Below are 13,091 nucleotides of genomic sequence, written 5' to 3' on the forward strand. Positions count from 1 at the left end.
AATACAAAAATTAAAATAAATAAAAAGACCTATTTCGTAGAGAATTGCTCCATAAAAAGTTTGTGAAGAAAAACATTGAGACTTGAAATCCTTCAATTCGGAACACCTTTTCCAACAGAAATAAACAAATTGGCGTAACTATTACGCCATCCCAGTTGTTTACAATCGTAAGTTCTCAACATATCTAAGTATCGATGAACTTTGTTCTATCGTTTTGGTTGCAACCTTTAAATCAGCCCAAGAATTTTTATAAAACCTTTTATAATATTCAGCTAGTTTTTTTAAACCTCTACATATTTTTCCTGAAAAGCCCAACAAAGAGCCTTTCTTTAAAATTTTCGCGCTCTTAAATTGGTTAAGCCGTTCCGGAGATTTGATTTCTTCATAAATGTGATTTTAGTGAAGTTCGACGAAAAACTTAATTTTTTTAACCACCCTTTTTGGGATAGGATCACCCTAATCGCCTGACAAAAAAATACGGCTCTTTTATTTTCGCCAAGGAACTTACATACCAAATTTGAGCCAAATCGGGACACTTTAGGATACATCCTGTTTGACGTGGAATCGCTGTATGAGTATTTTGTTATTAAATAGTTTGATATCCTAACAAGAGATTCAAGAAGGTATTAGACTATGACAAACAAACTCGTACTTTTTGACAGTTTTCCTGCTCTTATGGCCTTTCGTCCCATTTAATCGAATGTAATGAAATCCATAAGAGTGTGAAGGGCACAACATTACTGAAAAACATATGCCAAATAATTACTAATCTAATCTAATTAGATTAGACTAGATATGCTAAATAATTACTTTTTATAAATCGCAATTCGCAATACGATTATTGAAAATGTCTAAAAGTCTATAAGCGTGTAAGTTTGCCCACACCTTACCAAAAAAAAGGTTGCCAAATGTTTGCCGTATAGTGTCATGGGCAAACAAACTAGTTGTTTGTTTGCGAGGTGTTTTTGGTTTGCTTCTTGCCTAGTTTGTTTGTTCATTTGTGATAATCTAATACGTCCTTTATACTATGACAAAGAATCAAACAAACTCGCACTTTTTGTGTGTGTGACAGTTTGCCAAACTGTCAAAAAATGCGAGTTTATTTGCCGTAGTCTGATACCTTCTTAAGTTTGCCCAAACTTTTCCCTTCAAAACTTGCCAAGCATGTTTGCTGTAGTGTAATGCGCAAACAAATGGTTTGTTTTTTATTTGTTTAGAACGCTTCCATGGTTTGTGCCATGTTTTGTTTACTTTTTTTTCGTCGTAGTCTAATACAGAGCGGATTCGCTAATTCAAATGGAGCTGCATTCGAATGAGCGAATCCAGATTCGTTAATTTTAACGACTGACAGCCGTCAAGCAATGGTGTTGAAGGAGTTTGACAACTGATTTTGACGGTTGAGTTCTTTTTAATTCTAATACGTTTGAATTAGCGGACATTCGATGCAGAGAAATTCGAATTAACGAATAAAACGTCGATAAAAAGATAGTTTTTGAAGGAAAAAAAAGCAAAAATCTATTTTTATTTTTATATATTTCCCAAGAAGTCCAAAGCAAATTTATTTTCAATTATTATTCAATCGCTCAAGTTTGTTTCAAGATTTATATTTTTAAACTTGTATTTACGTGAATCCCACAATTCCTACAAACATTTTTTCGAATAAGTTGGTTCGTTAATTTTTTTTTTTAAATTGTTATTTTAAAATTCATGAAGAAATTGAAAGTCAATGTGTTTCGAGCCTCCTAATTTCTTATTAGGACTCGTGTGTAAACACGCTGCCATAAAATTTGAAAATTTCAATACTTTTTTAGAAGGAATTTTTGTTTGGCAACATTTTTTGTCTTCGCTTGCGTACGAATATTTCCCATCGCTCACTGTCTGCGAATCCACACAATCACTCCCCAACATTTCCCCCCACAATCGACTCTTCTTCTGTTTCTCCGGTGCTCCAGAACCGATATGTGTTTACTAGAGAACAGAGTTCGGATCTAGGATATGGCATAGCTTAGCTCACAGGAATTTGCTTATTTCTACTTGATTCTTGAAGATATCCAGCAATTAAGATTCTTCCAAACGTGTCGACCATCGGTGGCCCCACTCGGTCCCCCAAACCTCGGAACGAGGTCAAATGTGTAACGTACCATCTTTGTGTTTTTCTTCCTCCTTTACCGTCTGGGCTGTCGATGTGCGTACGTGCTTGCTCACGAATTATTGGTGTCACCGCACACCGTGAGTAAATCGGTCTTTTAAAAATAACCAGCCAAAATTGTCCCCGGCCGCCACCTGGACAGCCTTTTCCCTCTCCCTCAACCAGCACTTACCTCGATCGCTGGTGTCCATCGTCGTCGTCTAACTCCGATCCGATCGCTCTAGCTGGGACAAATCCTCACTGGCACAGGTCCAACACTGACGAGTAGGTCCAAGACACGGATCCGGGCCACTCCGTTCCCTTGTGGCTCCGCAATGTACCACTTCTTCTGCTAGTTTTTCTTGCCGTTGTTGGTTTCGGCCTCTTCTGCAGAGGCCCCAGACGAGAAAGGAAAAAAAAAATCACACACCAAAAGCTAACGGGAATCCGCAAGAGTGGCCAACCCCAGTTTGCACCTTATCACAACCATTGGCCACTTGGCAAACGCACACTTGACAACCACACGACACGGTCACGAACCGGGCGACCCGACAAACGGTAAACAATCCGAGATAACGCGGCGCGCACAGATCACGAAAAATGTTGCAACAAAAAAAGAGTATTCCGAGGCCAATCATCAACAAACGTCGTCGTTGTGCAGCGCAGAGACCTCGAAGAACATGGCGGCGTCCACCACACGGATTTCTGCCTCTTTCCCCCCGCCCGCACTGAACCTTCCTCCTCCCGCACCTCGTCCGGTGGTCTGACGTTCCGACGCTCGACGTCAAAAATTGCAGCACTCTCTCGGTCGATGAACTACTTTCGAAGGTCTTGCTTTTTGTCAGCAACTCGAAAACTTTTAGCCACGGAATTTCACACACACGATACGCGAGGCCGGAAGGTGGACACTTTGGGCGTTCTTTCAAGCGGAACCGCGAACGGAGAAGGGCACGGAAGTTAACATTTTTCGACACCCGCGAAGACAACACCAGAAAACATCAACACGGCACTTTTGCAGAACAACATGATCGATGAACGAATTGTTGTTGTTGCAAGTCGATGAAGTTTTGTCACGCAAATGCTGCTGGCAGCACTGATTGAAAAGGGGGATTACTCGCACAGTGGGCCCAATAAGCTATTGTCCTTCATTTGTTTATAGGACCTATTAAAAAAAACTCTAAGAAAAAAACTTAAGATAAAATCAAGCCCGACACATTCATTTGAAAAAAAAACCAAAACTTCAAAAAGTGAATTTTCAAAACATCCTATGAGTCATGGGTTTCCTATGCAGATAGGACCTTTTGAAAATTTAATCTAGAATTCAAAAATATTTAATTTCCAATACTTAAAAAAAACACATTTCACAAACTCCAAAATTCAAAAATTTAAAAATTCTAAATGGAAAATTATGAAAATCAACAACGATAACATTCATAAACCCAAAAAATACCCTAATCTCGAAAAATTAAAAAATTAATTAGTCAAAAAAATTACAAATTCAAAAATCATTAAATTTGTGGACGGTAACAACAGCACTGACGGTACAACCTCTCCCGAGAGTCCCTCGTCTAATAGCAGTCTCATCTACACCACCGGGGTAGCCGAGCGAAGTCTCCGTCGGTCGAGCCGCCTGGCTTCTGTCAACGCAAAGAAGAGTGACGAGCAGAATTGAAAGGAGTTGAAGCACAAACGCAGGTCCATTTACACCGCGAACATTTGTTAAACGAAAGCTTAGTCATAGCGACTAGTTAGCTTTCCCTATAGTTTAAATTTAATTATTACGAGTTGTACGAGCGGAACTTGTGGTTCCAGGCCGTGATAGTAAGAACCACTCTGATTCCCGGGTAAAATTCCTTTCCACGCTCGGCTAGGTTAGACCTGAAATATTTGCTAATCCTACTTCTAAATTATATATAGAACGTCCAAGCGGTACAAATCGACAGGTTGCGTACGAACGAGGGCAAAAAGAACTGTATAAGGCGTAAACATCAAGGTACATTTAATTTGAATTCGGTCAAAACAGACCACTCAACAATCTTTGTTCACACGATCACCGTAGGCTGGGTCAATTTGGTCACCATCAACAATTGCCGTGCATATCGAGCAAACGGGCTAAGGGAAACTAAATGTAAGTCTAGTTTAAAAACAATGAAAACAGTGAACTAAATAAAAATGAATTATTTCAGCTTTGAGCTGCGTAACACTAACCGTTGCTGCAAAGAGTTTACCCATTTCAACATTCTCAAAGATTTACGTGAGAGTTGAAAGAAGCACGGGATGGCAACTATACCTGGACAAAGGGTATTCCGAGAGTGCAAGCACTGCCACCAATTCGGTCCGATGGAAAATATGATGCATTGCCTTGGCTGCAGTTGTTCCTTCCACGTCTCGTGTCTGGGAATCGACGAGAAAATCTTCGATGAGAAATGGAGATGTGCTGCTTGTATGGGTACTGCAGAACTACCCGCAAGTGAGTCCACAACAATCGCCCCCACTTCGACGCCGACTATGACAACGACAGCTACTGCAGGATCTACGGAGTCGCTGCTTACAGAACAAGCAAAAGCAGACTTGCAATGGATCGCGGCTCAACGAGAATCTATCTTACGCGAAGTAGACAGGCAGCAATCCGAACTGGGTCGCAAGAAAGAGGAACTGGACAAGTTAAGCCGCGAGGTAGCAGAGGGGATACTCAGCGGGAGTCGTCAGGCAATGGCGACGGGATCAGGGCAGCGATTAGCGGGACAAGGCGCTATTACGTCGGAGGACTGGATTCAAAAAATGCTGAATGAAATCAAACACATCAAGCTCGGATCATCGGATCAAACATCCCAGGAAGAACGATCTTTGGGACAAAGCTCTACACCGAAACTGAGTAACTTAGTTAACCCTCAGACTTCCCAACCCTCCGCTGGTACGTTTACGGTGCTGAACCGTCCGCCCGTCCTTTCAACGGGCTACACAGACTACTCGGACACCGCAAGTAACATCCATAGAACATCCGCACCATCACAAGGACAGTCGCATCAACCTCTGCAAGATTGGTCACAACAAAACTGGTCACCCCAGGACTGGTCGCAACAGGAGCAGAGGGCACCGCAGCCACCACAAAGTGGGTCACAGTCGCACCAAGGTGGGCCACAGCAAGGTGGACCTAAGACATCGCAGGGTGGATCGCAGGTTCCACAAGGCGGGCAACAACCTCCGCAGGGTGGGCCACAACTTCCACGAGGTGGATTACAATCACAACAAGGCCAGCCGCAACTACCACAGGGATTGCCACAATCGCAAGCACCGCAGGGTTGGCCACAGCAGCAACCACCACAGGGTTGGCCGCAGCCACAACCGCCACAGGGTTGGCCGCAGCCACAACCGCCACAGGGTTGGCCGGAACCACAACCACCGCAGGGTTGGCCACAGCCACAACCACTACATGGCTGGCCGCAGCCACAACCACCACTGGGTTGGCCACAGACGCAACCACCACAGATCTGGCCGCAGCCGCAGCCACAACAGGGCTGGCCACAGCCGCAACCGCAACAAGGTTGGCCACAACAGGGTTGGTCGGAGAATCGCTCGCCACAGCAAGGACAGGTACCACAGAGTGGGCCTCAACAAGGAAACCCCGCACCAAACCCTCCAACAGGTCCCACGCCACAACAGCTACTCGCTAGACAGATTATGCCGAAGGAACTTCCCAAATTTTACGGAAACCCCGAGGATTGGCCACTCTTCCTTGCAGCATTCACTAACAGTACCGACGCCTGTGGATATACCAATGTGGAGAACATGGCTCGTCTTCAACACGCGATACAGGGAAGGGCGTTGGAACAGGTGAAGGGACGGTTGCTCTACCCCACACTCGTACCCCAGGTGATGTCGACTCTGTATATGCTCTACGGAAGACCAGAGTTAATTATCCAGACGTTGCTGGACAAGGTGCGGGAATGTCCGCCCCCGAAGGCAGAAAAACTAGAAACGTTAATTACCTTTGCCATGGCTGTACAGAACTTGTGCGACCATATAATAGCTGCAGGCCAGGTGGCACATCTTTGCAACCCTGTCCTCCTACGGGAGTTGGTAGACAAGCTCCCAGCGCAACAACGCCTGAACTGGGCACTATTTAAACAACAGTTCCCAGTGATTGACCTTAGCACATTCGCCACCTACATGATGAGACTCGCGGAGGCGGCTTCCGAGGTCACGGTCATCACTGATTCGAAGCAGACACGGCGGGCTGAACGCGGCGGAGAAAGGAGCTACATGAACGTACACTCAACCAGCGACTCGCCGACAAGAGACGAACCCCAAAAGGAAGAAACATCGAAGAAAGAGGTTGGGGAGATTCGATGCTTGGCGTGTGACTCAACGAACCACAAGGTGAAGAACTGCGGAAAGTTTCAAAAGTGGGAACTCAATTTGCGCTGGAAGCTAGTTCAAGATAATCACCTCTGTAGGACATGTCTGGGTAAACACGGGCGTCGCCCGTGTAATCTGAGAACGCGATGCGGTGTGGACGGATGCCAGGAACGGCATCATGAACTGCTACACCGTGAGGCCCCCAAGGATCAAACGTCATCACAGGAGGGACAAAATCAAGCCGGAGAAACGAAGACCGCAGGAGATGGGTTCAATGCTCACCACGCTACCAAGAAGTCTACATTGTTCCGAATTCTTCCGGTGACTCTAACCTGGAACGGGAGATCTGTGAACACATACGCATTTCTTGACGACGGTTCCGACTTGACCCTAGTCGAGCAATCTATCGCGGAACATCTGGGAATCGACGACGGTGTACCTACTCCTCTTTGTCTATCCTGGACCAGCAACGTGACAAGACAAGAACCGAAGTCCCAACGCATTCGTCTGGAGATCTCCGGAGAAGGCAAGAAAGAACGGTTTACTCTGAACGATACGAGGACGGTAGCCAGCTTGGACCTGCCAAAGCAGACAATGCAGTTCTCTGATCTCGCACGAAAATTCACCTATCTGCGAGGTCTGCCAGTCAGAAGCTACGAGGCAGCCACCCCCGGCATCCTGATCGGCTCCAACAACGCGGGACTCATTGCCACGCTGAACCTGCGTGAAGGCGAACTAGGCGATCCACTAGCCAGTAAAACACGACTGGGCTGGACAATCTATGGGTCATCTTCAGACGGGCAGAGAACGGCCAACTTTACGCTACACGTCTGCAACTGTCGGGAGGACCAGCATGCTGACCAGGAATTGCACGACCTCGTGAAACGCCACTTCACAGTCGAGAGCATCGGCGTTTCAGCAGACAAGGGCCCTGAATCCGAAGAAGACAAGCGTGCTCGCCGCATCTTGGAGGAGACAACAAAACGTGTTGGGGATAGGTTTGAGACCGGCCTTCTCTGGCGCCACGACGAGACTAGGTTTCCGGACAGCTTCCCGATGGCGATGCGCCGCCTGGAGTGTTTCGAACGAAGGATGAAAAGGGACCCCGAGCTGCAGGCAAGCGTTCAGCGGCAAATTAAGGAGTACTTGGAGAGTAGTTACATTCACGAGGTGACGCCGGAGGAGATTGAAAGCGCAAACCCTCACAAAGTCTGGCACCTCCCCCTGGGCGCCGTGCGGAACCCAAAGAAGCCAGGAAAAATCCGACTAATTTGGGATGCCTCAGCAAAGGTCGGGAACGTCTCTCTGAATGCAATGCTCCTCAAAGGACCTGACCTGCTCACGCCTCTAGCCTCAGTGTTGTGCGGCTTTCGAGAACGGCCAGTAGCCGTTTGCGGTGACCTGCGACAAATGTTTCACCAGTTCAGAATTCGGAGCGAGGATGTACACAGCCAGCGATTCCTTTACCGGGAACACTTCACTGAACCAGTCAAGGTATTCGCAATGGACGTAGGAAGCTTCGGTGCCACCTGCTCACCCTGCCAAGCCCAGTACATAAAAAATCGGAATGCCAGAGAGCACGAAAAGGAATTCCCCGAAGCGGCCAAAGCGGTCATAAACAAGCACTATGTTGACGACTATCTAGATAGTTTTGACACTGAAGCTGAAGCCATCAGAGTCGCGCTGGATGTTAAGGAGCTGCACTCCCGCGGGGGATTTGAAATAAGAAATTGGCACTCAAATTCAGAAGCCCTTCTGACACGGGTCGGGGAGCCGAAACATGTCTCCACGAAGGCCATCAGCATCGACTCGGAGAGCGAAGCAGAACGAGTTCTGGGGCTGCTGTGGTTGCCGGAAGAAGACCTGCTCGCATTTGCCACAGAGCTACAGCTAGACGGAATTCCTCCAACGAAACGGAACATCCTACGTTGCGTTATGAGCTTGTTCGACTCCCAAGGTCTGCTTTCCCACATTACCATTCAAGGGAGGATGATCATTCAGGACACCTGGCGCAGCAAAGCAAAATGGGACGACGAAGTCATCGCGACGATACGTGCGCGGTGGATTAGGTGGACACAGCTGTTCAAAAAGGTCGGAGAAATCAGGCTGAACCGGGCGTACTTCCCAGGATTCTCCGCAGCAGAGATTGGCGCGGTTGAGCTACACGTCTTCACTGATGCGAGCGAGGAAGCGTACGCCTGTACTGCCTACTTCCGGGTCGTAATCAACGGGAAAGTGTACGTCACGCTGGCGATGGCTAAAGCAAAGGTTGCTCCGTTGAAAGCGTTGTCAGTACCACGTCTGGAGTTGATGGGGGCTCTGCTGGGAACAAGGCTGGCGAAAGCTGTAATGGAATACCACTCCTTTCCTATCTGTCGGCGGGTCTTTTGGACAGATTCAAAAACAACGCTCGCTTGGATCCAGTCGGAACATCGCCGGTATCGACAATTCGTGGCTTTCAGAGTAGGAGAGATTTTGAGCAAGACCGATGTCATCGAATGGAGATACGTCCCTACACTGCTCAACCCGGCTGACGAAGCAACCAAATGGGGAAAGGGACCCAGCACTGACGTCAACTCAAGCTGGTTTTGCGGACCGGAATTCCTCTACCTACCAGAAACGGAATGGCCGGGGCAAGCGCCGACAGAACTGGAAACGGACGAAGAGCTTCGGCCCTGTATGGTTCACCGAGAACATCAAACGGAAGATGTCTATGAGATCACCCGCTTCTCCCGTTGGGAGCTCCTTCAAAGGACCGCAGCATACGTTCAACGCTTCATCGGGAACTGTAGGCGCAAAATGCAAAACCAGCCTTGCGCAACGGGGTGCTTGAAAGGGGAAGAGTTGAGGACAGCAGAGAACAGCTTGTGGCGCACGGTTCAACTGTCAGCATACCCGGACGAAATTATCGCTTTAAAACAAGGAGAAGCCCGACCCAAGAAGACCATCGAGAAGACAAGTCCCATCTATAAGCTGACGCCATACTTGGACGAGAATGGTGTGATGCGAGTCGACAGCCGTATTGGAGCCGTTCCGTACGTCCACTTCGACTTCAAGTACCCTATCATCCTGCCGCGGCGTCACTACCTTACCAAGCTGATCGTCGACTGGTATCACCGCAGGTATCTACACGCAAATCACAGGACAGTCCACAACGAGGTTCGCCAAAGATTCCACGTCTCCAGTCTATACACAGTTGTTCTCCAAGTGGCAAAGGATTGTCAGACCTGTAAGAATAACAAAGCGGTTCCGGCGACTCCTCGAATGGCTCCTTTACCATATTCGAGGCTTGCGGCCGGGATGCGTCCATTTTCTTATGTCGGGCTCGACTACTTTGGACCCATCCATGTACGTGTCGGACGAAGTTCTGTGAAGCGGTGGGTCGCCCTCTTTACCTGCCTGACAGTGCGAGCAGTTCATCTCGAAGTCGTTCATTCGCTCTCGACCGAATCATGTAAAATGGCTGTACGACGGTTCGTGGCTCGCCGCGGGTCTCCTGTGGAGATACACTCGGACAACGGGACTAATTTTCAAGGAGCAAGCCGGGAGCTGAAGGACGAAATCGAGAGTATTGGACAAAACTTGGCCGCAACCTTCACCAATTCTAACACAAAGTGGCTGTTCATCCCACCGTCCGCGCCACATTTCGGAGGTTCGTGGGAAAGACTCGTGAGATCTGTCAAGGTAGCACTTCGTTCCTTGTGCAGTGATCGCAACCCAGACGACGAAACATTGCTGACCGTCCTCGCCGAAGCAGAGTCAGTAGTGAACTCCAGACCACTAACAAAAATCCCACTGGAAAGCGCGAACCAGGAAGCGCTGACTCCGAATCATTTTTTGCTGCTAAGTTCGAGTGGGGTCACACAACCACCCACGGTACTAACACCGCCGCAGAAGGTAACTCGTACCAACTGGAACATGGCCAAGCAGCTCATTGACCAGTTTTGGAGACGGTGGATTAGCGAATACCTCCCAACAATCTCGAAGAGGACACGATGGTTCAGCGAGACGGAAGCTCTCAAAGTAGACGACCTGGTGCTGGTCGTTAATGAAGGACAAAGGAACGGTTGGACAAGGGGAAGGATCTTGACCGTAATACCCGGTCACGACGGCCGAGTACGGCAGGCAACAGTACAAACTGCGGCAGGCGTTCTGAGACGACCGGTATCGAAACTGGCAGTGCTGAAGGTCCAGGAAAACTGTAACGCAGATCTTCAAGCGGAACCGGAAAGGCGTTACGGGTCGGGGGATGTGGACGGTAACAACAGCACTGACGGTACAACCTCTCCCGAGAGTCCCTCGTCTAATAGCAGTCTCATCTACACCACCGGGGTAGCCGAGCGAAGTCTCCGTCGGTCGAGCCGCCTGGCTTCTGTCAACGCAAAGAAGAGTGACGAGCAGAATTGAAAGGAGTTGAAGCACAAACGCAGGTCCATTTACACCGCGAACATTTGTTAAACGAAAGCTTAGTCATAGCGACTAGTTAGCTTTCCCCTATAGTTTAAATTTAATTATTACGAGTTGTACGAGCGGAACTTGTGGTTCCAGGCCGTGATAGTAAGAACCACTCTGATTCCCGGGTAAAATTCCTTTCCACGCTCGGCTAGGTTAGACCTGAAATATTTGCTAATCCTACTTCTAAATTATATATAGAACGTCCAAGCGGTACAAATCGACAGGTTGCGTACGAACGAGGGCAAAAAGAACTGTATAAGGCGTAAACATCAAGGTACATTTAATTTGAATTCGGTCAAAACAGACCACTCAACAATCTTTGTTCACACGATCACCGTAGGCTGGGTCAATTTGGTCACCATCAAAAATTGCCGTGCATATCGAGCAAACGGGCTAAGGGAAACTAAATGTAAGTCTAGTTTAAAAACAATGAAAACAGTGAACTAAATAAAAATGAATTATTTCAGCTTTGAGCTGCGTAACACTAACCGTTGCTGCAAAGAGTTTACCCATTTCAACAAAATTCGTTTCGAACCTAAAATTTGACTCCAAAATTGTCTGATCTTCTGGCTACATTAAAGAATTTATCAGCTAAAAATTTAAAAATTTAATAATCTAAGAATTTTAAAATTAAAGAATTATGTAAATTAAATTAAATTAATCAATACTGTTACGTCATCTGGCGACGTAGCCTCCATTACAAACCGCCGAACTCTTCGCCCGAGGTTACAGAAAAATAGAACGCAGCTCTAGAGTGATGGGCCACACCCAGTACCACCAGAGGGATCGTTATCATACGCATCGGCAATAGCGAAAGAAGAGAAATAGTAGGAATAAGAAGTGATCTTGAACTTGAAATGAGTAGGCCTTTGTAATAGCTTCTATTGTATCTACAAAGTACTGCACCGAGGACGCGCTGTTAAAAGCTGGACTAAGATCGTAGAATATTGTGCATGCCAGTGACCTAAATTTACGATCGCAGGTGAAAAAGCATACTATATGTTGTACACGCTGCGGTACTTATATTATTGACCCCCATTCTAGCCCTACTGCGCGTTGTACCCCAGAACAAATTGTGCGCCACGCTAATATGATCCCCGTAGATCGAGCGCAATAATTAGGTAACGATTAGGCTAGATTTGTTGATTTTTGCGCCCTCACATTTATACTATCGTCCTCGCAGAAATTGAATTCCCCTCGTGCGAGGCATCCCAGCCGATGAACGGCTTATAAAAGTATAAATATTAAGGTAATTTCTCTAAATTCAATCCCTAAACAAGAGCTACAAGCAAATCTATTGTTCTAACAGTAAGCCACAACCTCGCTGTTGGACCTACCGTCAGTGCATGCATTCCGGCCGTTGAACGGTTATAAAGGGCATACACGTAAGTTCGTTCAAACTTTTCCCTAACGCTGGACTGATCAACTGAATTTGTATTTGTAGGGAAAATTTAATCACGTCAAAATAAACGGATTCAAATTTGTGGAAAACTCTGTTACTTGACCACTTCTCGTAAAAAATACATTTATGAAAAAACGTTATTCCCTCATAAAACTCTAGAAAACTATAAAAGAACGCCACATTATCGATAAATAATCAACGCGTTGATCAACGCCTCTGTTGACGGTGACGATTAAATCAACTATGGCTGCGATCACGATTACGTTTAAATCAATGCATTTTCCAACAATTTTTTTTACGGAAATGTTGTACCTTGTTTTTATTTTTATTTTATTTAGAAGAAAAACCTTGAGAAAAAGGCATTTAAACTCGCATCCAGGTTTTTAAGCGAAAATGGCGTTCGAAAGGTGAACGCCAGAAATGTCAAAATCACGCAGTGGTACCAACATTACGAAAAAAGTGTGCCATGGCATGACAGCCACATTTTTTCCTAATGTTGGTGCTACTGCGCGATTTTGACATTTCGGACGTTCGCCATTTGAACCTCGATTTGAACGCCATCTTCGCTTAAAAACCTGGATTCAAATTGGTTTTTAAAGTTTTTAAACGATAGTTCTAGAGTAAATTTTCGAAACAACCTTTGAGACCTAGTTTGAGGCCTAAAGAATGTTTTTTGGCCATTACTTAAGAATTTTTTATTATTTTTACAATTTATTAGATTTTTTAAATATTACTGCGGGCGTTAAT

At 46.3% G+C, this 13,091-nt stretch overlaps 1 protein-coding gene and 1 long non-coding RNA gene across 2 annotated transcripts; both read left to right on the top strand.

Moving 5' to 3' along the window:
- The first annotated feature begins 4,636 nt into the window (after positions 1-4,636).
- On the top strand, positions 4,637-10,894 carry LOC119768608. The gene has a single exon (XM_038258738.1). It carries the CDS (start codon positions 4,637-4,639, stop codon positions 10,892-10,894), a length of 6,258 nt encoding a protein of 2,085 aa, XP_038114666.1.
- Positions 10,895-11,745: 851 nt separating this feature from the next.
- LOC119770402 lies at positions 11,746-12,453 on the top strand. The gene is made up of 5 exons (XR_005278803.1): positions 11,746-11,924; positions 11,987-12,063; positions 12,126-12,191; positions 12,252-12,327; positions 12,387-12,453. It is a non-coding gene; the product is annotated as an uncharacterized LOC119770402 (long non-coding RNA).
- The last annotated feature ends 638 nt before the right edge of the window (positions 12,454-13,091 follow it).

The sequence above is a fragment of the Culex quinquefasciatus genome, chromosome 3 (assembly GCF_015732765.1).
Source record: "Culex quinquefasciatus strain JHB chromosome 3, VPISU_Cqui_1.0_pri_paternal, whole genome shotgun sequence".
NCBI lineage: Eukaryota > Metazoa > Arthropoda > Insecta > Diptera > Culicidae > Culex > Culex quinquefasciatus.